The sequence below is a fragment of the Sylvia atricapilla genome, chromosome 6 (genome assembly GCF_009819655.1).
Source record: "Sylvia atricapilla isolate bSylAtr1 chromosome 6, bSylAtr1.pri, whole genome shotgun sequence".
NCBI lineage: Eukaryota > Metazoa > Chordata > Aves > Passeriformes > Sylviidae > Sylvia > Sylvia atricapilla.
Genome location: NC_089145.1, coordinates 26,948,774 through 26,972,617, shown reverse-complemented (window position 1 = coordinate 26,972,617; position 23,844 = coordinate 26,948,774). Strand labels below are relative to the sequence as shown.

Below are 23,844 nucleotides of genomic sequence, written 5' to 3'. Positions count from 1 at the left end.
TCTTGCTACAACATGGTTTTTTAAGGAAAGAAACATCTTCATCTATATTCAAGCGCAGAAATAGCACACAAAATTGCACACAACAGCAACTTTAGTGGAGTTTTAGGAATAGCTATCAAGCAAATCCTGTATCATAGCAATGAACAAAATCTTAGCCACTGGAACATGCAAGAAGCAAACACCTCCCAGTGTTACACAAAGAAACAGTGCCCTCATAAATGGTAAATGATAAATAAAATCAGTTTAATAAGGCCAAGTGCCGAATCCTGCACTTGGATTACAGCAACTCCACGCAGCACTGCAGGCCTGGGGAAGAGTGACTGGAAAGCTGCCTGGAGGAGAAGGACCTGGGGATGCTAATTGACAATGGAACATCAGCCAGTGTGCCCCAGTGGCCAGGGAGGCCAAAGGCATCAGCAGTAGCGTGGCCAGCAGGACCAGGGCAGGGATTGTTCCCCTGCACTCGGCACTGGCAAGACCGCACCTTGAGTCCTGTGCCCAGTTTTGGGCCTGTCACAACTAAAAAGACATTGAGGAGCAGATCCTGAGAAGGGCAGTGGAGGTGGCGAAGGGTCTGGAGCACAAGTGTGATGAGCAGCTGAGGGAGCTGGGGGATTTTATCCTGGAGAAAAGAAGACTTGGCGGGGAGAATATCATTGCTCTCTACAATTACCTGGGAGGAGATTGTAACCATGTGAGAGCTGGTCTCTTTTCCCAGGCAGCCAGCGACAGGACAAGAGGAGATTGCCTCAAGCTATGCCAGAGGAGGTTCAGGTTGGACATTATGAAGAATTTCTTCACTGAATGGTTTATTAAATATTAGCTGAAATCCAGCTGCCTGGGGAGAGGGTGGACTCGCCGTTCCCTGGAGCTAGTCAAGGAACCATATGAGGCACTTAGTGCCCTGTCTAGTAGACAACGTGGTGTTTAGTGAAAGGTTGGTCTCGATGCTCTTTGGAGGCCTTTTCCAACCTCATCGATTCTGTGTGATTTTGTGATTCTGCCATTCAGGGGCTATCCCGCCACAGCCCCTCACAGCAGCGCGGCCGGGCTCGGGGCATCGCCGCTTTAAGGCCGGGCCTCCGCAGCCTTTCCCCGTTTAAGGGCCGTGCGCATGCGCGGAGCGGGGCGGGCGTTCCCTGGGGCGCGCGGGGCGGCTCAAGGTGAGCGGGGCTCTGAGGGGCTCGGCCTGAGGGAGGGTGAGGGGCTTGGCTGAGCTCGCACTCTCCTTCCCGGGAGTCGTAGCCTCAGGGATTAGCACCTCCTCGCTGCAGGGCAGGCGGGGGCACAGGTGCGGAAGAGGTTGGAAGAGGCTGTTGGCATTGCCCGATGCCTGGAACGGGAGCTGGAATGGAGCGGTACTGAGCCCCGTGATGAAAGCGCGGCCCGGGGCGGTGGGCGCATTCCGGAGGAGAGAGCGGAGCCCACCGGAGCCCCGGAGCAGCCTGTGGGACTGAGCCCCTGCGCTGCCTCTGCCCCTCTCGGCTTCTCTCTGCCGGGCTGCTCTGTCGGCGGCTCCCCAAACTGGGAATGACCCGTCTGCAAGGCTCTCTCCAGAGGCTCCTCCACCTTTGGCAGCACTGCTTTCTAACTTGGTCTTCTTAAAAAAAAAAAAAAAAGTTCTAGATGTGGTACCTAAAAACTTTTACATATTCTTTTTGGCACCTAAATCTGAAAAAGTTAAGTTTGTACAGTCCTATTGTATGTAGATATGAATGTATATACTTACTGGAACTTTTGCTCTGTAGGTCAATGAAAACTGATAAAAAGCTGGAAGATATTAGGTTTCTTGGGAATATAAAAAAAGAGATGGTGGGATTAAGATCCTACTACTATTATCTTTCATCTGCTTCTACCTTGGAGGAAAGATTGGAGCCTGCCCTCAACTCTTATAGTGTGTCAGAAAATCCACATGAAGAGAACACTGGGAGAGACTTATCATCAGAGAATTCAGTGATGAGACATGGAACATTAGGAAACCTAATGTTATTGGTTCAGTTCATGAAAGTACTTAGCTTTTTATGGCATGTGTTTTTCTCCATTCATGACAGTCAGTATTGATTCTGGCTTGCCATTAATTAACATTCATCAAATGAGAGCTCCTTAGTGGAGCTGGTGGAAACTTTGGTGCTTAATCATTACATTCACTTTTCCTTTCCATTTCCCTCACCTTATCAGTTACAGATGTCTCTTTTTTGTTTTTTTTTTTTCACCAGTCATCTCCGTTTGCTTGGTTGTCTCATTCATCATTCCCAGTTTCTTTGGTTCTTTCTCCGCATTCTGTTTCACTCTTTTCTGCTTTACTGGCCATTAAATTGCTATTCTTGCCACGTTTATCTGTTCTTACTGATTCCTAGTCTCAGGTCTTCCCATCTTTCCTTCTTCATTCAGAGTCATTCTTGAAATTTTTTTCCTTGAGTTTCCTTTAAGGATCCTTGCTCCAGCCATTTTGACGTCACAATTTCAGAAGACTTCCAAATCTTGTTCTCTATTTAGGTTGCCTGCCTGCTTCCTCCTTGCTGCCTGGGCCTGACACAGGTCTACCTGTTCTTCCTTTTGCTTTTTAACTAGACTGCGTCTGGCATGGGCTTTAATGACTTGGAAGTAGGTGTCTCGTTTTGGCAGGAGTATAGGCAACTGAAAACTCTGCCTTACAGGCAGTCTCAGAAACAAGAAGTTCTGGGAACCAAGCCCAGGGCAAACAAACTGGAGCATTTTAGCACTGAGGAATTTATTTAACTTTTTAAAAGGAGTTGTCACATGTCTCTGAAACAGGCAAGGAGAGACAGACATAAGAGTAAAACTGGGCTAAAGCATACTTGAGGCTCCCTTGAAGATGCTGCTGTTAACGCTGCTTAATGCTCCTGATGTACTCATAGGGTGGATCAGGTGATTGGCATAGTACAATTATGTTAGAACTTGGAATTTTTACTCTGTTTGATATAAAGAGTAAAACCAACTCAGATTAGTTTTGTTTGGAAAAGCTAAAAAATAGTAACTGTGTTGCCTTTTAAAAAAATAGTCAAAAACATCCTGCACACTGACATTATGCTTGTATTGAAAAGAATTGTGTATATGATACAAATCCCCTTTCTTTCACTTTAAAGAAAACCTCTTGTCTTTTTCCAAAACCTTTCCTCACTGTACAGTGCTAAAAGATGGTGCCTCTACTTATTTTCTTCAGTTGCTTCTGTATTGTTTGTAATGTGAGAAGAGTTTGATTCTTACTGTGTGATAGTGTTACTGTGACCGTTTGCCTGTGTAATGGTGTTGCTGACTTCCACTGTAGGTGCAGTCCTATTTAGAAGTAAATGTCCATCTGCAGTGTTGTGTTTGCTGTGGGAGCTGTCACAGAATGAGTGACAATTCAGTTGCCAGTTTCACTTTTTGTCCACCCACTCACAGTATTTGGAAGATCTTCAAATTGAATCAGTACACAGGCTCCTCGGACAAAAGCTGTGGAAAACAAAGTGGGAAATAAACAGTGATTTTGTTCCTTCAAAATGTCAGGCATTGAAAGAAGTAGTCTAAACTTACATTGAATAATTTTTCTGCTCACATCTTTCTATGCTGCTCTGTATTGCTTTGTCTTCCTTTTTGTAAGTTAATATCTTTGATTTTTTTTCTTTATATAACGATAGGATTTTTTGCTCTGTATAATCATAGAAAGCAGATATTTCAGGAGTATGTTAGTCACAATAAAAATTATCTTCATCCTCTCTTGTTCAGATTGAGGTTTTGTGTTTGCATAATAAACATTTATTTTCAGGCTAACAGAGATGGAGCCAGCAGTTTGGACAGTGGAGCACTGTGTGAGGCATGAGCTGTACAGCAATTCTGCTGCTCTGTGTGCTTTACAAACAGAGGCTCAAACCCTCAGCCATGGCTATGGATGGTATATGTTGGGGAGTGATTTGCCCAGATTTCATGTGAGCTCTCAGATGCTGTTGGTTTATATTCACTGCATTCTGAATTCGTTATTTCTGTACAGAGCAGTTTGATTTAGTAATTATAAACTTCAGCTGAGGTGTGAATGTGTGCAAATAATTTACTAGAGTAGGCTTGTCCTTTTAAACTGCACTGGGCACATCTGACAGTTTACAAAATGCTAATTGTATTAGCAGAAATTTTCAGATGGTAAATCAATTGCTCTGGGAATAAGAGTTGTCCTACTTAAATATAATTTTACTGGGCAGATGTTATCAGGAAGAATTTGAAGTTTTGTTCTGAAAAATATTCTGTAGAACAAATACAGAGTGATGTGCCCATGATCACACATGAAGTTTATAGCTGAGTACAGTGCTGAACCTAACCTCAGCCAAACTTTCTCTTGGGCCATTCTTCCTGTTAGGGCTTTACATTATTTATATTCTAAAGATGGTGTCAGCTGTGTGGGTATAAAGATAGATTTTTATTTCACTTTTTAATTGTTAAGTCCTTAATTTTCAATGCTTATTTTTGTTTATAAACAATAACTAATAATTTCATCAAAGTGTGGGATTTTTTTTCCTTTTGTTGTAGACTGTTGTTCCACATTGTTTTGTCCAAAGAATTCTGCAGGTCACGTATTTTTCAATTATGTGGTACTGTAAAGACACTTTTGAGATTCATCCCTTGTAGCTTATCTTGTAGCATCCTTAGGTGTTGAAATACTGGAAAGAAGTGAATTTTTTAATAACTTTTCCCAAATAAATAGCTTTTCAAGTGCCAACACAATAAAATGTTAAATCTTGATCTGTTTCTTTAACAAGATACTTGTGTTTTGAGTCAGCTGTGTGTTTTAAAGGGGAGGGATGGCTAGGGATGTGTACCTTTTCTCCTAATAATGTTTAAATTATGTTTTTCAGCATTCTAGACTAAAGTTCTTGATGGTTTGTGAGTGCTGTTGTGTAAGCAGTATAGCAGTACAGACAGAAGGTTCTGTATTTTGCAATGTTCAAAGAATAAAGATGTTGGATAAGTGATGATGATGATGTACTCTTTCTAGGCTCATCTTTTAGATTTGCTCCAATTTGCTGTTCTTGTCAGCAAAGTAAACATTATGACAAAGATGTCATCTATCATGTTTCATTTGTTAATGTCCTTTGTTCATGTGGAGGTTGGTTATTTATCGCTGTTGGCTGAGAATAGTGGTCATATTTTTATTTTGTATTAGATCTGAAAGCATGTGAGTTCATGTTTTTTCTCCTGTTAAATCAGGGTAATTTCCTCTTAATAACTTTGGGTCTCACAGATGCAAAATCACAGATGTGCAATCCTCTTTTAAACTGGGGAAATTCAAGGAGAAATTTTTCTGTAGATTGAGTGATGATCTCATTCTTTCTCATCTCTGGGCACTGATAATAGAAAGATTTGCTTTTTCTAACAAAACATCTTACACAACAATATCTTTTTATCTTGTGCCTGCCTGCCTTTTGCTGAGTGGCACCTGTCTTTGTGTGCAAAGTTGCCTCTGTGTCTGTGAGGTGGGAACAGGCTGTTCTCAGCACAGGAAAGCAAATCAGACACACCTCCCTCTGCCTGGCAGGGGCTGGTGAGGGTCTTACAAGGAGCATGGTACATTACAGCTTTCCAGTAGGGCCTTCTGTGACATTGAATGAAGTCAGGGTTTTTGTAAGATAAACAGGGAAACTCCTTATTCACATGTTTGTTTATTTTATGCTTGAGGTTGCTTGATATGATTCTTTATATCTTCCTTGGGCATGGATGCTGAAGTTGGGGAGGTCTGTATTTCATCCTCAGTTGCCATATTACTGAGTACTTTGCCTCATATTCTTTTTTCAAGAAAATTTATGTTTCAGGCCTTCAAACATTTTCTTTTGTAGAAATCCAGTGTGAAATTGCTGCAAAAGCAGAGATGATAATACAAAGAGTAGTGCTGAATTCACGGCCTGGTATGTATTTCTCTCCACTAAAGAAGCAATATATTTGTTCTGATGGCCTAATGCTCCAAAATGGTGAGGGTAGAAACAGACACTAATTTCAGATATAGACATTTATATATCTTAACATTGCATGCAGCAATAAAGTTTATTTAAGGTGCATTTATTTATATATAAATATATTATTCTCTAGTAATATAAAAAAATATATTTGTAGTCAATTTTTCTACATTTATTAATGAAAGTAAATTGTATTAATATAGGTACATTTCTATTAAATATATAACATAAATTCAGACAGCATTTGTTTAGTCTGTATATGCAGATTTCTAAACTGTTGGGTGAGGAAAAAAGGGTTATTGCATAATATATGATAAAACTCTAAGAGTAGGGGCTGAAAGTGAATAAAGATTAGGGAATGTGGCTTTTTAGTTCTCACATTTATTCTTTTTGCATTATAAGAAATTCTAAAATATTTTGTTACTATTCATTTTTGTTTCCTTGTAGTAAATACTGAATCTTTTGTTCCTCTCATGTTTCAAAGGGTTTGTTTTTTAAGTTTACACTGTTCAGGTTTTGTTTATTTTCTTGGTTACACACTTGCCTTGTTATGGATTAGCACAGTATTTTGAATAATAGTGAGTTCATAAATCTGGTATAGAAGACATTAAATTTTGGAGGGAGTATTATATGCTGCCTAATGCTAAAATAGTTTTAAGAGTTAAGAACTATTGTGTGACCTGCAATTAAGTCATTCAAATGGTAGAGCAGGAGCCTGCTCTAGCTGTGCAGTCACTGACTTAAAGTAGCAAGGCTGTCTGGCTGCCTCAGCACTGGTGGTTCCAGTTTTCTGATTGATCTGCTGCATTGGTACCAACCTGAGGGTGAAGCCCCCAGTTCTGGGGTTCTGGACACAGTTTTATGAATGTTTTTGAGAAGCTTTTAATGTAAGGAAATCTCTGTGAAGGGATGCCCTTGCAGCATGTGCAGTGGTTGTAGTCTGTACTCCCTCAGTCTCACTTGAGTCAGAAGAGGCAGAAAGGTGGGAGCAGTTGGTTGTAGTTTTACATCTGAGTAAATACATAACCTAATTTATTCTAAAAATTACTACCTTAAAAAAAAGACTTTCCCATATTGATTAAGGGAAGTTCTATATTGATTAATTTATTTGCTTAATGCTAATTTAACTCTAGGTAAGAATGGAGTGCCAGTGGCTGAAAACTTCCGACTGGAGCAAAGTACAATACCAGATACTGTCCAAGCGGGACAAGTGCGTGTTAAAACTCTCTATCTCTCAGTGGACCCCTACATGGTGAGTGATGGACTTAGAGCTAAGCCAGAGTTTGTATTTTAAAGTAACTTCAACTCTGTACCTGTCATGATGTTTAGCACCAAAGTAACCAATCAGAGAACAGATTTATGTCTAGTGTAACTTAGTAATTGTATTCATTCTGATGGAGTTATATTGGGAAGGAATTTGGCATTAATATGCTTGGGATATATATAGGAATATGACTTTGTTGGACCGGGAAGAGACTATGAGCCCTGGTATGCCATTACAGATTTGTTTGTATCAGCTTTTTATGTACTTTGCCTTTTTAATGTTCTTATTTTTCCAGTAATACAAAATTACAGAAAACATGTGGTTGGGAGAATTGTGGGTTGAAATAGAAGTGAAAGTAGAGGGAGAACCAGACAGACACAGTCTGTGAAAGTTTGTTATAAAGAAAATTTATTCCCTCCATAGATGGCAATAGTAGAAAACAACAACAACAAAAACCCAAAAAAACCAGTCTAGATTTCAAGAAAGTACATTTAGCTTGGAATGGAAAAGTTTAAGAATCCTGAAATACTAGCTGTAGCTATAGGGGAAGCTGCAAAGAAAATATGTCACATTTCAAGATGTTTCATTAAACAGATCTCTGTCAGGGATGGTCTGCATATATTTGACAGCTCTTCAGTTCACAGGCATGAACTAAATGACTCGTGGGCATTTTTTTTCTCAATCCTGCATTTCTAGAATTCTTTCAGTTGAGGAATGGCATTTGTAGAATTCTTATCAGACCCGAGCCAGTCATTGTCAGTTGTGCTGGTGCCTTTGAGCCAACATCTGTAGAATGTGTTGGCTTTGGTAACACTGCTGGAGGAGATCAAGATGGTCCATCCTCCTTTTGTGCTGAGCAAACAAGGGGAAAGAGGGATCTGAGAAAAGATTATGAATACTTGGAGTTTACTGAGAAGTTTTTGATGGCCCTTTTTGTTTGAAGTTCTAAACACATCTTCATTCCCCACTCAACCTGAGCTGCTAAACAAGTTGTGTTCCACCAGAGCCTTTCATTAAAGCCTTGTCTTTCAGCGCTGCCGGATGAACGAGGACACGGGCTCGGATTACCTGCAGCCCTGGCAGCTGTCTGAAGTTGCTGACGGTGGGGGTATCGGGGTTGTGGAGGAGAGCAAGCACCATAACCTTGCCAAAGGAGACTTTGTAACTTCCTTCACTTGGCCCTGGCAGACAGTGGCAATTCTTGATGGAGACTTGCTACAAAAGGTAATAAAAATGCAAAGCCCAAGTTGTGACTGGTTTTTGTCCTAACCTCCTTTTTTTTCCCAAAATGTCTTTTTTCCCCTAAATAGCGACTAATGCCACTATTTTTTTTTTGTGAGAAATAAGCATACATTATTGAAGCAATCAGTTCTCAAAAGGCAGATCAACTCATAGGTACCAAAATTTGTATAAATTTCTTTTTTTTCCCATAACAATTTTGCTGGTTAACAGACAGGCCAGTATTGTTTTAATTATTGTGTTTTTTTTTTTTTAAATTTCCCTACTGAGGCTGCTTCAGTTAAATAATTCTCTTAATTATTTTAGTTCTAATAGAACTTCTTGTTCTTGAGAGTGTAACTGAAAGACATGAAAGACTTTAGGTATATTTAATTTATTTTTCTAACTTGTGTTAGTAAAAGCTTTTACTTGAGATTTTACATTCACATAAGAAAGGGTATTCAATATTAAGTTGAAAGTGGAGATGTTTCAGTGCATTAAGGATATTGTGTTGATTGTTCTTACATAACAGAAAATTACTGTAGTTTGAGAATTTATACTTTCTGATAAACTCCTTCCTTTAGGACTCTGTCACTGATCTGCAAAGATGATATTTGATAAAATGGTGCATTTTTATCCTTTATGCTAGGATAGGCATAGTTCACCGTTGCTGAAAACTTCTTATCTCCCAACTGCTTTTTAACACTTCCAAAAAAGGTTATTTTGTTCAAAAACTTTTTCTAAAACCACAGAGACATAACATTTTCGTACAAACTTGTTGTTCGAGTAGAACTAGAGATAGCTCATCCCTACCAGTTGTACTTTGCCTGGTAAATACCCCGAGTTAGTTTTCTACCCTCAGGCAATCAAAGAGCTAAACCTCACTTTAGAAACAAGTGACCTCCTACCCACGTTTGTCTTCCGCAGCTGGTTCCACAGCTTGTGGATGGACGCCTTTCCTACTTCCTGGGCGCAGCCGGCATCACGGGGCTGACGGCCCTGCTGGGAGTCAGGGAGAAAGGACACGTGGCCGCAGGGGCAAACCAGACCATGGTGGTGAGCGGCGCGGCCGGCGCCTGCGGCTCTTTGGCCGGCCAGGTAGGTGCAGGCCTAGGGAGTACAAACTCTGATTCCAACTCTTCTCCTCTGAAACATGCTGGTTATTAAACATACAGATAAAATCTTTGTACACATGAGCAGGTATAACCCTGTGGGAACGGCCAAGTTCACAGATTTGGCACACACTCTCACCATGAAAGACTTTACATATGAGACTCAAGTTTCATGAAATAGGGAGGGGAGAAAACAGATGGTGGTGATTACTTGTTGCTAGCACAAGTAAAATAGATGGTATATATACATGTATTTATTATACATTTATGTGGTAGCCTGCCATTCCAACACTGTATTGACTGGAGACTTTCTTCTTTTTCTCTATTAGAGAATAGTAATGTGGTAAACCCTTTGTGCTGTGTGCCATGACATCCTTTGTGTTTTGAGGTTTACAGTCCTTTTATCCACCTCTGCTTTGCAGAACCTGTTTGCAGAGTGTATGTGCATATCTACAAATATCTCTAGATATATATATATACACACACACAAAATCAACATTAAGCAAACTTTAGACCTACTAATAAAGAGAAGCTATGAAGAAACCATGCATGAGCAAATCTATGAAGATTGTATTTAAATCAATAATTATCTAATTTTTTTTCCTTTTATTAGTTATGTTATGGTACTCGGCAGATGGTAGTTTTCTACTATATTTGATTCTCCAGTCCTGGCAGTCACTGGTGATTCCACAAACATAGTCTTCTGCAGTCAGTGAGTTTGAAAAAGATGGCAAATTTTGATTGTACCTGCCCTGTGTGTAGTTGTGAGAGGAGGGAGTGACAAGAGGCAGTTGTGTCACATGAGATGAGAGTGTTTGCTGCCTGGGGTTTAGTGGGATGGGAATAACTGTAACACCCCTTAGGACCTTCTTTCTTCCACTGGTATTTCTATAAAGATGATCTAATTTGTCTTTATCGTTTGGGGTTTTTGGTTGGTTTGTTTGGTTTGTTTTTTTTTAACTGTATTGCCTGCAGATTGGCCGTCTGGAGGGCTGCTCTAGAGTGGTGGGGATTGCTGGCACAGATGAAAAGTGCTCCATTTTGGTCCAAGAAATGGGGTTTGATGCTGCTATCAATTACAAGAAGGGGGATGTGGCAAAACAGCTACGTGAACTCTGCCCAGGTGGTGTGGATGTTTACTTTGACAATGTTGGTGGAGACATCAGTGATACAGTTATAAGTCAGGTGATTATTCCATCTGTCAGGTTTATTCTAGTCATTCTCCAATGTCTGCATGCCCAGCTTTCAATTAATTCTGGAGTCCAGCCTGTCATACAGCACAGCAGGCTTTCCACTTCAGTGATCAACTTCAGGTGCTGATCCTGGGGACCCACAGTAAGATAACAATTTCCTATATTCCTTCTGTGTAAAGCCTTTTTAAATTACACTAGGCTGTATAGCAGTTATTTTTCCACTATTGTCTTGCATTTTTAACCTATTTGAATGTTGCCATAGATTGAATGGGACTGCATGCAATTCTCCCACTCTTATATAGGAAATGTGGCTAGTGAAAATTTTGCAGTAACATTTATTGCATCTGAAAAATTTAGTTTCTGAGACCAAGGAATGTAATTTTTCTCAATTCATGCTGTCACAAACAGATGAATCAGAACAGCCATATCATCCTGTGTGGACAGATTTCTCAGTATAACAAAGACGTGCCTTACCCCCCTCCACTGCCTCCTGACACAGAAAAAATACAGAAAGAAAGGAACATCACAAGGTACATTTCTCCTTCAGAACTTGTGACCAGTATCCATGTAGACTGTTCATATGATGTTTGGAAGGTAGTCTGTAATCTGCAGTAGCTGCTTGTAAAATCAGAACAGAGTGTTGCCATGCCTAAAAAGGAAAATATAATCATGATATCAGTAGATCCTTTCTCTTACATTTGTCTTTATCAGCATAAAAAATGGCAAAGGATGTTGTTATGGAGAATCATAGATGTCAGTTTTTACATTTTGTTTGAGGTTGCTTGATTTAGTCCTGTAATCCCTGACAATTCTTTAGTACAAGGAAAGCTGTTGCTATAGTTCTGTTCTCAGATGTTTTGCAAAGTGCCTTCTCTCAAAATGTTGTAATTCGGGCATAAGGATGTAGTGATTTCATTGAAATCACGTTTTTATTATTTGGGGGTTTATTAGATAATGGAACTGTAGGTGTGACAGATATATATGGGTGAAACATTTTTATTATGTTCTGACTCTGGGCATTTCTGAATTTCCTCTTAGGATTCAGATGGAGCTAAGGCAGAGATTAGGAGGAGAATCTTGGGCTTTTCAGTCATCGTATTGTGGGACACTGTGCAAATCAATTGAACTCTTCTAATTAAAATCTTTCCTTGTCCCTATTACTGTTGTCCACCCTTTTAAAAATGTATCAAATTATTAAAATGCACCATACATAGTAGAATGCAGTGGAGAATTTAGTCAGTATGTTTCTACAAGTAATTATCATTTTTGATGATCATTTCCATTTCTCAATTGCTGTGGAAAGCCGTGACAGTAGGATATGCAGAATTGTGGGGACTCTTATTCTCAGCAACTAGTTGTAGCATCACTGATTATTCTCCCTATCACTGAAAAATAAGGGAAAAGAGGAAAAGGTAAAAAATAATAGGAATTTGCTCACACTTTATGAATATTTACTTATTCTGGTCATAGTACTTTACTACTTGATTTTTATTACTCTTGTCTCTCTCATACTTGAAGAAAACTATCTAGGATTGATGTTACTGTCAAGTTCTCACTGCAGAAAGTTTTACAATGAACTGGCAAGCCCTGAGCTACACTTATTTATAATTTGTGCTCATAACCCTTCAGTTTCAACGGGGCTGTTTTCTGAAAAGATTTCTAAAGATTTTTAAACATTTTAAAGAACATTGACCACAGTTTCTTAAAGCAAATGTCATTTTCTTTCACAGGGAAAGATTCTTGGTGTTGAACTACATGGACAAACAAGAAGCTAGTGTATTACAACTCTGCCAGTGGATCCAGGAGGGTAAACTGAAGGTGAGAACTTCTAGGTCCAATCTATGGCTTTTGATACTATCTCCTACTACAAGAGGATTAATTTCTTTGTCTCTGGCTTTCTTACTGTGCCTCAGGATTGAACATACCTTTTAAAAAATGAGTAAGTATAATTGAAAGCTTATTAGGTAACACTAAAAGGTACCTGCTGAGGATGGTCTGACTGTAGTATGACAGACTTCTCTGACTACACGCTGCTCATGTCTGTATTCTTTATTTCAGCATAGGATGCAAGTGCTTTTTTACATAAAGATTCAGACTTTCAAAAACATGTACTTTCAAATACCTGATGAGTTAAGTGCCCTGAATACTTTTGAGGATCTTGTCAGAAATTTTACTTCAAGCTTTATAATCACCATTTATTAATTTGTAATTGAAAAGAGTGTATTCTTAACCAGGCCTTCCCTGTGGGGTTGTCTGAATTAGCTTTTGTTTTTTCAAGTGATCAATAATCTTCCTGGGAAAATACCAGGACATTAAATTTTGGTAGGGGCAGGGATCTGATTGAAGAAATAAATCACCTGCAAATTTATCAGGAAATATTCATGCCTCTCTTGATGAAATAATCTGGTCTAAACAGAGCCCTGTCTATTGTAGCAAGAGAAGTCTTTAGATTTTGGTAGTTTCTTGGCATGTTTATAAGAAATGTGAGATGCTACTCTTGTTTGAGGAAAACTGAAAGGACTTGTTTGCATTGACAGGTCAGAGAGACCGTGGTAGAAGGCTTAGCGAACATCGGTGGTAAGATATTTACATCATTTTTGAAGAATAATAACCTGGTTATATACACTGACATTAGAGGTTAACTACCTCCTTTGTTTCATTTCTCAATTTGATTTTTTGTCTTCTGTCAAAAACACTTATGTTACAATTTTTCCCCCACTAATTAGTAAAATGTTCTGTAAGAGGATTATTGTATATTTAAAAAAATCATTGGGTATAAATTTAGATTTTTTTGGTTGCTGTTTTAGTACTGAGGGGAATTTATTTTTAGACTGCTACCATAGCAGCTGGTGATAGTCATCCTGATCTTAGAGGTTTAAAGTAGCGCCCCTTTGTTCAAACTTCTGTGTAAGGAAATGTTTTTTAGTCCTTGAACTTATACTTTAAAAATGCAGTATCTAACAGAAGTTTTTATTGGATTTGCTAACAAAAAAATAAAAGTATGCACAATAAAGGGCAAAGCCTATTACTAGAGAAAGTAAAAAATAATTTCTTTCTATAGAATAAAATGTTCTGTAGCCTGTTCAAAGTATCTGTGTAACAAAGGAAATATAAAAATGAAGGGCATCTGGTGACATCAGCCATGTGATCCAAGATGTGTTGTAAGAATCCTTCCCTTTCAAGGAAGAGGGAAAAGTATGATTTAGTCCATTTAGTCATTAGTCCCACAAGATTGAAAACTAGTAGAATTAAGTGATAACTAAATCTAACAGATTTCAATTTATTCTAGTCATTGCTAATTCCTCCTTACTGGTATACATATGTATTTTGAAGTAACTTGGTGAAATATATCATTCTTTCATACTTTGTTTACTCAAAGGTATATTCTTCTGCACCAGCTTCTCCTACTATTGTGCAATATTTATAAACCTTTTCTTTCACAAATGTTTGTGTGAGCCACTGCATTTGTGGGCTGTCCAGTCACCTTGTCTCTCTTTGCTGTTTGGGTGATCTATCACAAAAGCAGCAAATGTTGTATAGGGTCAAACAGTTGCTTACAGGTAGTTTTTTTTTAATTATTACACAAAGCTGCCCTTTGTGTAATAATTAAAAGTTTGTTACAGGCTAGCTTTTTTTTTTTTTTTTTTTTTTTTTTTTTTTTTTAATCCCCTCCTTAATTTGGCACATCATTAAGGATGAATATGATTAGGCCCAAAGTGGTATCTCTCCTTTTTGGGGAGCTGCTTAATACATTTGCTTCTACTGTTTTTGGTTTCCTTTTTAGAAGCTATTTGGCTTGTTTTGCTTGGCACTAATTTATTTCATTATTTCTCTTGAAGCTGCTTTCCAGTCCATGATGAATGGAGGCAATATTGGAAAACAGATCGTCTTAGTTTCGAAGTGAAAGTCATTGGTTCAAGAAAAATAATTGCATTCTGTCTCTAACGGTGGGCAAATTTTTACTTATATGAATTTCCATTTCTTAAATAAACCATTAACTTGTTCTGTATGTACTGAATGCAGAGATTTTGGGATGCTAATGAATTAAATTGAACTAGAAACAGCAATGCAATCATTTATACTCAAAATGAGTAATGCGTTCTTGACATGATTTTGACAGTTACCGCCTACACTTGCAAATATTTAATGGGTGTGGTTTGAAAGAACATCCTGTGTTGTCCCAAGCACAGGCTCATCATCTGGTTGATATGTAACAGCACTTCATACACCAAGGCAAGGAATTCCTATTTCTCTATTGTATTCTGTGCGAACTAGGAAATTAGGGGTCAACTCACAAAAGTCTGGCTCATCATCATCGTCACCAATACTTTATACACATTTTAGCAAACAAAGCCATCAGCATTCATTGGTTACAATTGATATAGCTTTTTTATTAATTATAAATAAATAATAAATATTAATTATAAATAAATTATAATCAGACCTTATTTGCCAGTTACAGCTCTTGCTTCTCATGCTAATTATTCCAAATGTGCACTTCTTCCCCCCATTCCATTTGGGGATCTGTTTTGACTTGATGGTCAGGGAGTTGGTGGTTGCAATCTCCCCTGCCAGGATTACCTTTCCCCCAGTTACTGCTCAGTCCTGCTGACTTCACTCCAGGGGCTCTCATCCAGACAGCCCATTAATTTTGGGATTGTGTACCTTTTTCCTTAAAACAGAGGATTGACCATGACTACGAGTTTCACTGTGCAATTGCTTAATCATAACTGCCTAGCTATAGCTACTGATTAACAACAAAAAAACCTGCAAAGTTTGATTCAAATTTTGAGGGAATAAATATCACAATATTTGCTTAAGAGTTACTCCAGTATGAGCTCATTTCTGACACCTAAGTTGACACACCTTCCAGGAGTATTTGTCCTCTAGACAGTTATTTTTCACAACTGGAACAAAATATGATAGAATTATAACATTCCCAGCACTATTATTTTTATAGGAATTGCTTAGTAATCCACACAACTCAGGAGTCTATTAAGAGCTGTGATGTGAGGGATGATTCAGAGTAAGATCATGCTGAGATACTGATTCCTTACCATAATAAGGGTAGCTTGATTGCAGTAGCATTCTGGTAGTTAGGTAAGCTATGGAGGGCAATACAGGTTCTAGTGGCATTAGTCATACGGTTTTGAGAAAAAAAAGATAGGGACAATCAAAGTAAACCTTACCCTGATATCCCCAGTGTTTATTATTCTCACAGAAGTATTCCTTTACTTGTGAGCCCTGGTTCATGTCACCTCTTAAGAATAAAAAGCCAAAGGGAGAAGATTCTTTAAATCAAGTGCCATCAGTTATAAAAAAATACTGGTATTTTTTTATCTTGTCCTAATTTCTTAATATTTGTAATGGTGTGGCTCCTCAGCTATCATGTATTTTGTACTGTGAGAGCTGTCATTTAACAAAGGGTGACTAGTAACAAAAGTCCAGTTCACTCTCGAGGTTGCTTCTCACGGTAATTAGTCCACACACTCAGTCTTTCTCTTCTTTTGGGTTCGTGGGTTCGTGACCACCACCCTGAGTCGGTGGTCATGATCTCCCCATGTCAGAATTACCTTTATCCAGTCAGAGCCAATTTCAGCACAGTTGCTGAGTTGTATTTGTTGGTTTCTTCCTTATACTGGGAATTCTTCAGATGTCCTTGTGGCCTGTAAACTCTGCATTCTTTGTGTCCTGTGTCAGTAGTACGTTCTCCCCAAGCTTTGGTAACCTCCTGCTATGCCTGAGATCAAGTGTGTCAAGCTCCTAAGCCCTAAGGAGGCCAAGAAGTACTTTGTCTTTTTAACATCTGGGCATCACTTAGAGCTTGCTTGTTAGTTGCTACCTGTTTTATGAATTATATCTTCTTTCTTGTTGATTATGCTTGAAAATATATAAATATCAAAGGACATTATTTCTTAAGAAAATTTTTACACATTTTATGACAATAAGGCAGAACTCTGTTCCATAATCCCCTCCTGATTTTCTTGTAACTCTCTGGGCAAATGGTTAATTATTTCTGTCTCTTGAGATGTCAGCATCATAATCAGTCTCTTCCCTTTTATCTCGTTGTTTTAGTTTCCCTTTATTGCATTCCATGTTTTTTAGGTCAAGCTGTTCTCCTTTTCCCAAAACCATACATGTGTTTCTTATCTGCATCAACACAGCTGGTGGTGTTCCTCAGACAGGGTTCAGTACCTGGTATACAAAGCCACTATCTGGCCCAGAGCCAAGATATTTGGTTTATTTCATGTTTGCACTAAGATGAGTGCTAGGTAGTAATTCCACCAAGCCAGCTTAGAATGCATGCATATTTATGCATTTCAGATTTGCCCCTCTTTCTATGTAATGCATATTCATTTTTACTCATAATTGACTGGCATCACCTTTGCTAACTAGGTCTGCATGTGCATAACTGCTCATCTTTTGAGTCACTGGGTTTCTCAAGTCCATGGTCATGGTATGTCTCACTGCCAGAATTACTTTTTCTCTAAGGACTCCATTTCTGAGCCAAAGCAGTTTGCCATCTTGTTTACCTTCTTGATTTAAAATGGGTCCCTTAGAACCTATTGGCTGAGGTCTTTGTTTCATTGCTCCCCTACCGATCTCTTTAGGTCATCTTGACTTTCTGGCATAATCCAGCAATTTTCCCATGTACCCTGAACAGCAACTCTTGTAACTCCTACAGCACTGGCACAACTTCTAGGAAACAAGTACAGTCTTTTATACAAAAAGGTGTCAAGGGAAGAGTCATACAAACACTGACAAATAGTCACTTGTGCTTAATCACTGATGCCTAATGACAAAATTCCTAATGCACACGTGCAAATCTTTGTCCAGTTCATTATATTATCATTTACAGTGCAAATTTTCCTGGGGGGGTGTCTCTGAGTATTATAGTAATCCAAGGTAATTCTAAGTTACATTTTCCTTCTATCAGCTATCAAGTTACTATTTAACCTTATGTTCTATTACAGTTTCTGCTTGAGCCTCTTTGAAAAATTGGTTGTTAACTAAATAAGGATTTATGGAATTCTGTTCCTGGGGCCTCTTCACATAGCATTCCATTCCTGAGGACTCTACACTGTTCCATTACTTCAGCCCCCAATGTTATGGTTTCAAAACTGACCTACAGCTGCTAGGGGCTTTTTGTGAACTTTTATGCATTTCTAGCTTCATGTGACATCATGACCACAGTAAGGAAGTTCAGCTACAATCTTTATAAATAACCACTTACAAAGGGAAATAAAATGTAAGCAGTATTGGGCAGAGACACGTTTTTTTCTTATTTTTGGTTAAGCTAGTCTTCTGCTTTGTATTTATTTCTTGTGCATTCCCATTTCTATCCCATCTCCCTTTGTACCTTGAAGTATTGCTGTTGTGTGCCCTATATTTCATTTTCTTCTCTTCTGCTTTCTTCCCTTCCATTTTCATCCCTTTCCTCTTTTTTGGTATGTTTGTTTGGCATTTTATTGTTTGTTTGGTTTGGTTTTTGGGTTTTTTTTTAGTTCATTTTGTTTCTTGTCCTCCTTTTTGGCTTCTTCATTGACAATGAGGAAAACATGGTGTTTTTCATAAGAGCACCTATTAGTGTTTAGTGCTAAGATGTGCAGTTAAATGTCAGTATTTCATGCAAAATGTCACATCATGAAAAGACCATTCTAGCCCAGACATAAATGTTTCTTACTGCAGTTTATAGTAGCTGTTGTTACAAAAGTTAAGAGACCTGAGGCAGATGCCTTTCAAATAGCTTAATCTCTTCACTCAGTATTTTAATGCATTGATTTTGGAAGAAGAAAGTGCAGGATTACTTAGTCCTGTTTCTAACATTGCTCTTCTCTTTTGCTCTACTCTCTCTTTACTGGCTTCTCTTCACAGTGGGAAATGTTTATATAATCCATAAATAGACTACCAGGGGAGAAAAGAAGATCACAGGCAAATGGCATTATCCCACAATTAGAAATGGTAACAGCAGCTGGAATAAGCTTCAAACTGACAAAATACTTTGTGAGACAACTCAGAACTCTTTAAGAAAAGCACAGAAAGAAGAAGAAATGAGACATGATGTTTTAGTCACACAAACAGAATTTTGCAATCAGAAGTATAGATTCAAAGTAGTAAGATAAAAAGTAGTGAAATTTAATTTTGCTATAGTACTCTGGTCTGGGTGGAGTGATGATGAGAGTGTTGTATGTGCAACAGACCCTATTCTCTGCTAGACAGCCAGCAGGAACCAAGAAACAAGGCTCCAGCGAGGAGAAGTGAGAAAAAGATGACTCCATAAATCTGCAAAATTAGTGTGAAGCAGAAAAAGATGGCTCTATAAATCCAGTAAACAAGGAGATAACACAGGAACAACTGCCTGCTAAGGCCAAAGAAGTTTGCTTGACTTTTGTGCTAACCTTTAGTCATTAGCATAGTAAAACATATTCCCATCAGCTGCTTTCCCCTAGAACATGGATGGCAAAATAAATGAGTAGTGTGCCTTTAAATGAAGGCAAGAAAATGTATAGCCAATGACTGCAGGGGGCCTGCTCCTGTTCCAGTGGTCGGAATATATAAAAGCAGGTACTGGCACTGCAGGTGCTAGCTCTGTGGATCCACTGCTCAGCACCTGCTCTGCACAGGAAATGCACCTCAACTCTGTGTCCATCAGCTCCTCGTACACCTGCTGAGAGAACCCACAGAACAGGAGTTAGGGTGGCACAGCCACAGGGCCGGATTGTCCTGCTGGCCCTGCAGCAGCGAGTCAGATGGGATGGGTCTCCAGTGGGCACCGCGCCCTTGATCAGGGACCCCACCGAATCCTCTCCAGCGCCGGGGAGCTGCAACACCCCACAGAGGTATTTGGGAAGCCAAAGAGGGTTGTAATTTTCTAGATTGGTAAGTGCACTTTTGTTCCTCTTCTTAAAAAAAAAAAAAATCAATTTCAGCCTCTACATAAGCTGTGCATGAATGCTCCATACAGGGGCTTAATCAATCAATGGGTTCAAGTGGTGTGCAGTGCAGGGACTATTGAAGAGGCCAGCCTGAGGATAAAATATTGGGTAACATATTTAACAATGGGAACAAGTCAAAAGATATGAAGTATTTTATTGCCACTTCTTATTGTCTCTAATCACATAAAAGTAGTTTAATTGTGAAATGTCATTTTATTATCAGTTTTTCAGTATTGTATCTCACAAATAAATTTTGCACCGTCTCTGATTTTTTAACAGCTTTGTAGAACAAACTTTTGTAGCAACAAATGACATTCTTTATTCTCCTAATAGTGTATTTAACGCAAGTAAATGGGTGCTCTTTCTCTCATTTTCCTATTACACTGAAGACATCACATTATTATTAGTATTATGTTACTATTTTCCTGTATCATTGAAGAACAGAAATGAAGGAATTCTAACAGGTCACCTGTTAGAAATAACAAAAGTCCTTGTCATAGTCAATATTTTCTTCCAATTTATTTTCCTATGTGTTCTACTACAGTCACTGCTGTTTTTTAACGAAGGGACCATAAATAAATTAGCCCTCTTTTTTCTTGAGGGGCCATAAATAAGTTACTTTAAAATTACCTGAAGTACTTTAAATGTTCCACTCACAGCAGGTCTTTTGTGAAGCAACACAGTGTTCTTTACAGATCAAGGCACCTCAGTTTTCTTGGCTCTGATCACTGCATTCTTCATTAATGTAACTAACTTCTATCATTTTTGGACTTAGAAAAAGATGAAAATAAAGAAATGAGTTTTCTTAGGTCACTCTTTGGTGCATTCGGCGAAAACCCAGAAACACAGCTGAGAACCAGAAAAACAGAAATTACAGACTTTATAGGCATCAGACCATATTATTTCTTCAGCCTCTCCCATACTGAAGACATTGTCTCCATTCTTTGCTTTGAGGCTGAAAACCCCAGCACTAGTGATAATTCACTGTCCTTTCACTGGTCACGGGTGAGAGGACTGGCAGCCTCAGTAGTGGAAAATAAAAATCCTTCCTTCCAGAGAGCAAGCTTGTCTTGTCTCCCAGGGCAAGAGCTATGGGCCACAGCTCAGGTAAACATGAACACAAATACATATACACAGCTTACAGCCTATAATCTGCTTGTATACAGCATTATGAACTGAAAACATGTATAGGCATAGAACTCTGACTGTGAAGGCCACTACAGCACCTTTGCAGTCATTATTACTTCATAAAGACATCTGGTCTAGTCTTGTAAAATCACGTCAGCCCTGAAATAAAAATCAAATTAAACGCAAATCCAGAAGTTCATCAAGTTCTGTGTTTTTTGCAGCATTATAAAAATCAAGAATTTAATTAACTAGAAGTGTTTTTACATTCATAGTAGTGATAGGCAAACATTTCTATTTGTGAGCCACATGGCCATACCTACCTCTGTATCACTAAAAAAATCTCATTGATGAGATTATTACACAGTTTACTGTATTGATGTATAATGCATAACTGTATTATATAACATGTATTATTCAGTATGTTGTATAATACAAGGAAACAAATAATACACTTACTATTTAATGCAGTTCTGTACCAGTGCAGATGTAGCTTTGGGTCTTACCACCTAATGGCTGGGGTGTATGGAATTCCAGCATCACAAAATGATAAGGTTGTACTTTGACAGTTTTTAAGACAGAACTCAGAGTATTTATATTGTACTTCAGGAGCTCTGACAGTTTTTAATCTCTGTTATGTAAGTTCTGAGCTCTGATGATTTCAGTGTCCAGGTTTTATAAATGAGAGCTGTGGTCAGTGCCACCAGCCACGTTCTCATTGGGGAGAGGAAGAAGGCCAGGGTGCCATATGTTCGCTGCAGGAAATAGCAGGAATAGACCTGCCAGGCCAGGAGCAGGGCCATTGCCAGGTGAACGAGCACAGCCAGCAGGCGTCGGGCGTGACGGATGTGCGAACGGAAGCTGTGGCCCTGGCACCGCATCAACAGGCACCAGCACAGGTAGGCCATCAATGGCAGGTTGAAAAACAACATCTGGAAGGAAGAGAAAAGAAAAATAAGACAATGAACAAGCCAAGGGGTTCTGGGTAACATCTATGAAGGCTTAAAAACATATGCACAGATATAGCTGTCCCATTCTAAGGGCAGAGTACAATTCCCAGAGATGGAACCTCAGGATGCACATCCATGACTCTGCAACTGATAAAGCTGTGATTGCCTGTGCCCAAGTCCCAGGCCAAGCACTCCTGCCCATTCCTTTGCCGTAACATGCATCTGCCATTTCCTGAACTGATTCAGGGAGCTGGACTTAGCAAAAAATTAGCATGGCAAAACCAGACGGTCTGTTTATCAGCTTAACTCTGACTCAGCCCACTGCAGTGTCACACTGGTACAACGGAGATAGAATGAAGAAGGAGGCAATGCTGGTTTGGTGCTCTATCTTAAAGGCCAAGGAATGACACCTTGTTTTTCAAATTCATGGGGAAACCACTGCTGGGTAAACTGGACTCATGTGTGCTTAGAGAGTGACACCTACTGATCTGAAGGGTTATTAAGGCTGCAAGGGCTGCCCTGGCCACTCAGATTTTTTGCTTAATCACTGTGTGTGAGCCAAGGGCAAAAGCAGGAAATTTAGAGTTGTAAATCTGTAGAGACAGCCTCTAATCCAGATATCCAGGGAGTCCAAAGCAATATAATTTTATTAGAGAAAAAGAAAAGTTTGTGAAAATAATGCACAACCTCCTTCTGGGAGGCTTTCCTCCTTCCCTTCTGATCTTTAAATCTGCAGAAAGGTATAAAAGCTCTCTTGTAGTCAGGCATGGTCACAAATCTCTCTACTTCCAAGACTCCTTTCTTTATAAAACTACTACTACTACTACTACTACTACTACTACTACTACAAAAAAAAAAAAAAAAGTCCCTGAGAAAAAAAAGCTGGGCTTTAGCCTTTTTTTAATAAATGCTCACCTGCAAAATCCCAACCACAAATGTCATACTGCCCTGTAAGAAGGCACCACCAACAAACACCCCAAAGGAAAAACAGGCCCCCATCTGGCCATCTATCAGTTCACCTACAAACCATGGTCCTGCAAGAGAGGAAATCAAGCATCACCATCAGGAAACACAACAGGGACACAGCCCTTTCCCACACAGCCCTGTGTACTCTGAGACTTCCTTACTGCTTGTCCATAGTAATAAACCTCATGTTTTCATATTCAGCAAGCAGCAGTCTGGTGTGAAAATACCACAGTATAACAAGGGGTTGTGGCATGCAATAAAAAGACTTTTGAATTAGTTTCATCTCTGTCACAATTTTCAATAACACATATAATATCTTCCTTATGAGAGAGGTAAAAAGATGGATCCTTTCAAAGGGTAGCTTTTTCCCAGAATTACAGTAACATGTATGAAAAATGTGGTCACAAACAATTCCAGCCTGGCTCAGCACAGAAATCAAAACAGGCAGGCTGCTCTGTGTTATGCATACTGCACTAACAAGAAATAGCTATTTCAGTAACATGTTATCCGAGAAGAATAAGCTGAGATTGTTTGCTCTGATGCTAACAATCAAAAAATAAGTGAAAACCAAACTAAATTTAAAAATACTTGCTTTGCTTTCAGAGTAATTTAGCAATCTAAGTGTTTAATTAATTCAGGGCTTCTAAGTTAGGCTCTTACAAATAAACCTTCAGTCTTTTTGGACATTAACTTTTAAAGTTCCACATAAATTTTCTAACTTAAGTAGATCTTCCCCTTTCTCCAAGATGTTGAATTCTTAATTTTCATCAAGATCTAATCTGTAATTTCAAAATACTAATTTATGTCCTCCAGTACTCTAGGCTACTTACCTAGAATGGTGTATAAATTCAGAACCAGAACTGAGTAATAGAAGGTGTTTGTTTTACTGAAGACATGAAGAGAATATGAAGTCAGAGTAAGTAATCCTGGCTTTCCTAAATAGAGACAACATTTAAGAAAAATACATTTAATTCAGTCTGCAACACCTCCCCAGATATATATGTAGATATAATACTGGTCTTTCTGAAATTTTATCTGCACATTATTTACTCATTCTTTTAAATAAGGAATATAAAAATAATATTTTTTATGTCTACAGAAAAATGCAGAGGAATGTATTACTGTTACTGTGATAACT

The 23,844-nt window shown here is 38.7% G+C and overlaps 2 protein-coding genes across 3 annotated transcripts in view; one reads left to right on the top strand and one right to left on the bottom strand.

Annotated features, from left to right (window-relative positions):
- Window positions 1-23,844, bottom strand: part of TMEM62 (transmembrane protein 62) — a 190,430-nt gene that overhangs the window by 151,673 nt on the left and 14,913 nt on the right. Inside the window, exons 12-14 of one of the 2 annotated variants that reach the window (XR_010743821.1) lie at window positions 23,537-23,641; window positions 22,656-22,774; window positions 20,946-21,722 (exon numbers count right to left, since the gene is read on the bottom strand). Coding sequence is in view for 1 of the 2 variants with exons in the window: in XM_066321293.1 (XP_066177390.1) it covers window positions 21,396-21,722; window positions 22,656-22,774; window positions 23,537-23,641 (551 nt within the window). In the remaining variant the exon portion in view is untranslated. Of the gene's footprint in view, window positions 1-19,802; window positions 21,723-22,655; window positions 22,775-23,536; window positions 23,642-23,844 lie in introns of those variants that run through there. The other variant, XM_066321293.1, reaches the window with a different exon arrangement.
- On the top strand, window positions 1,136-14,801 carry PTGR2 (prostaglandin reductase 2). Its single transcript, XM_066321294.1, has 10 exons — window positions 1,136-1,163; window positions 5,826-5,894; window positions 7,076-7,194; window positions 8,239-8,430; window positions 9,352-9,522; window positions 10,512-10,721; window positions 11,138-11,259; window positions 12,460-12,547; window positions 13,267-13,306; window positions 14,569-14,801. The coding sequence occupies exons 2-10, from the start codon at window positions 5,858-5,860 to the stop codon at window positions 14,631-14,633; spliced, it is 1,044 nt and encodes a 347-aa protein (XP_066177391.1). The 5' UTR covers window positions 1,136-1,163; window positions 5,826-5,857; the 3' UTR covers window positions 14,634-14,801.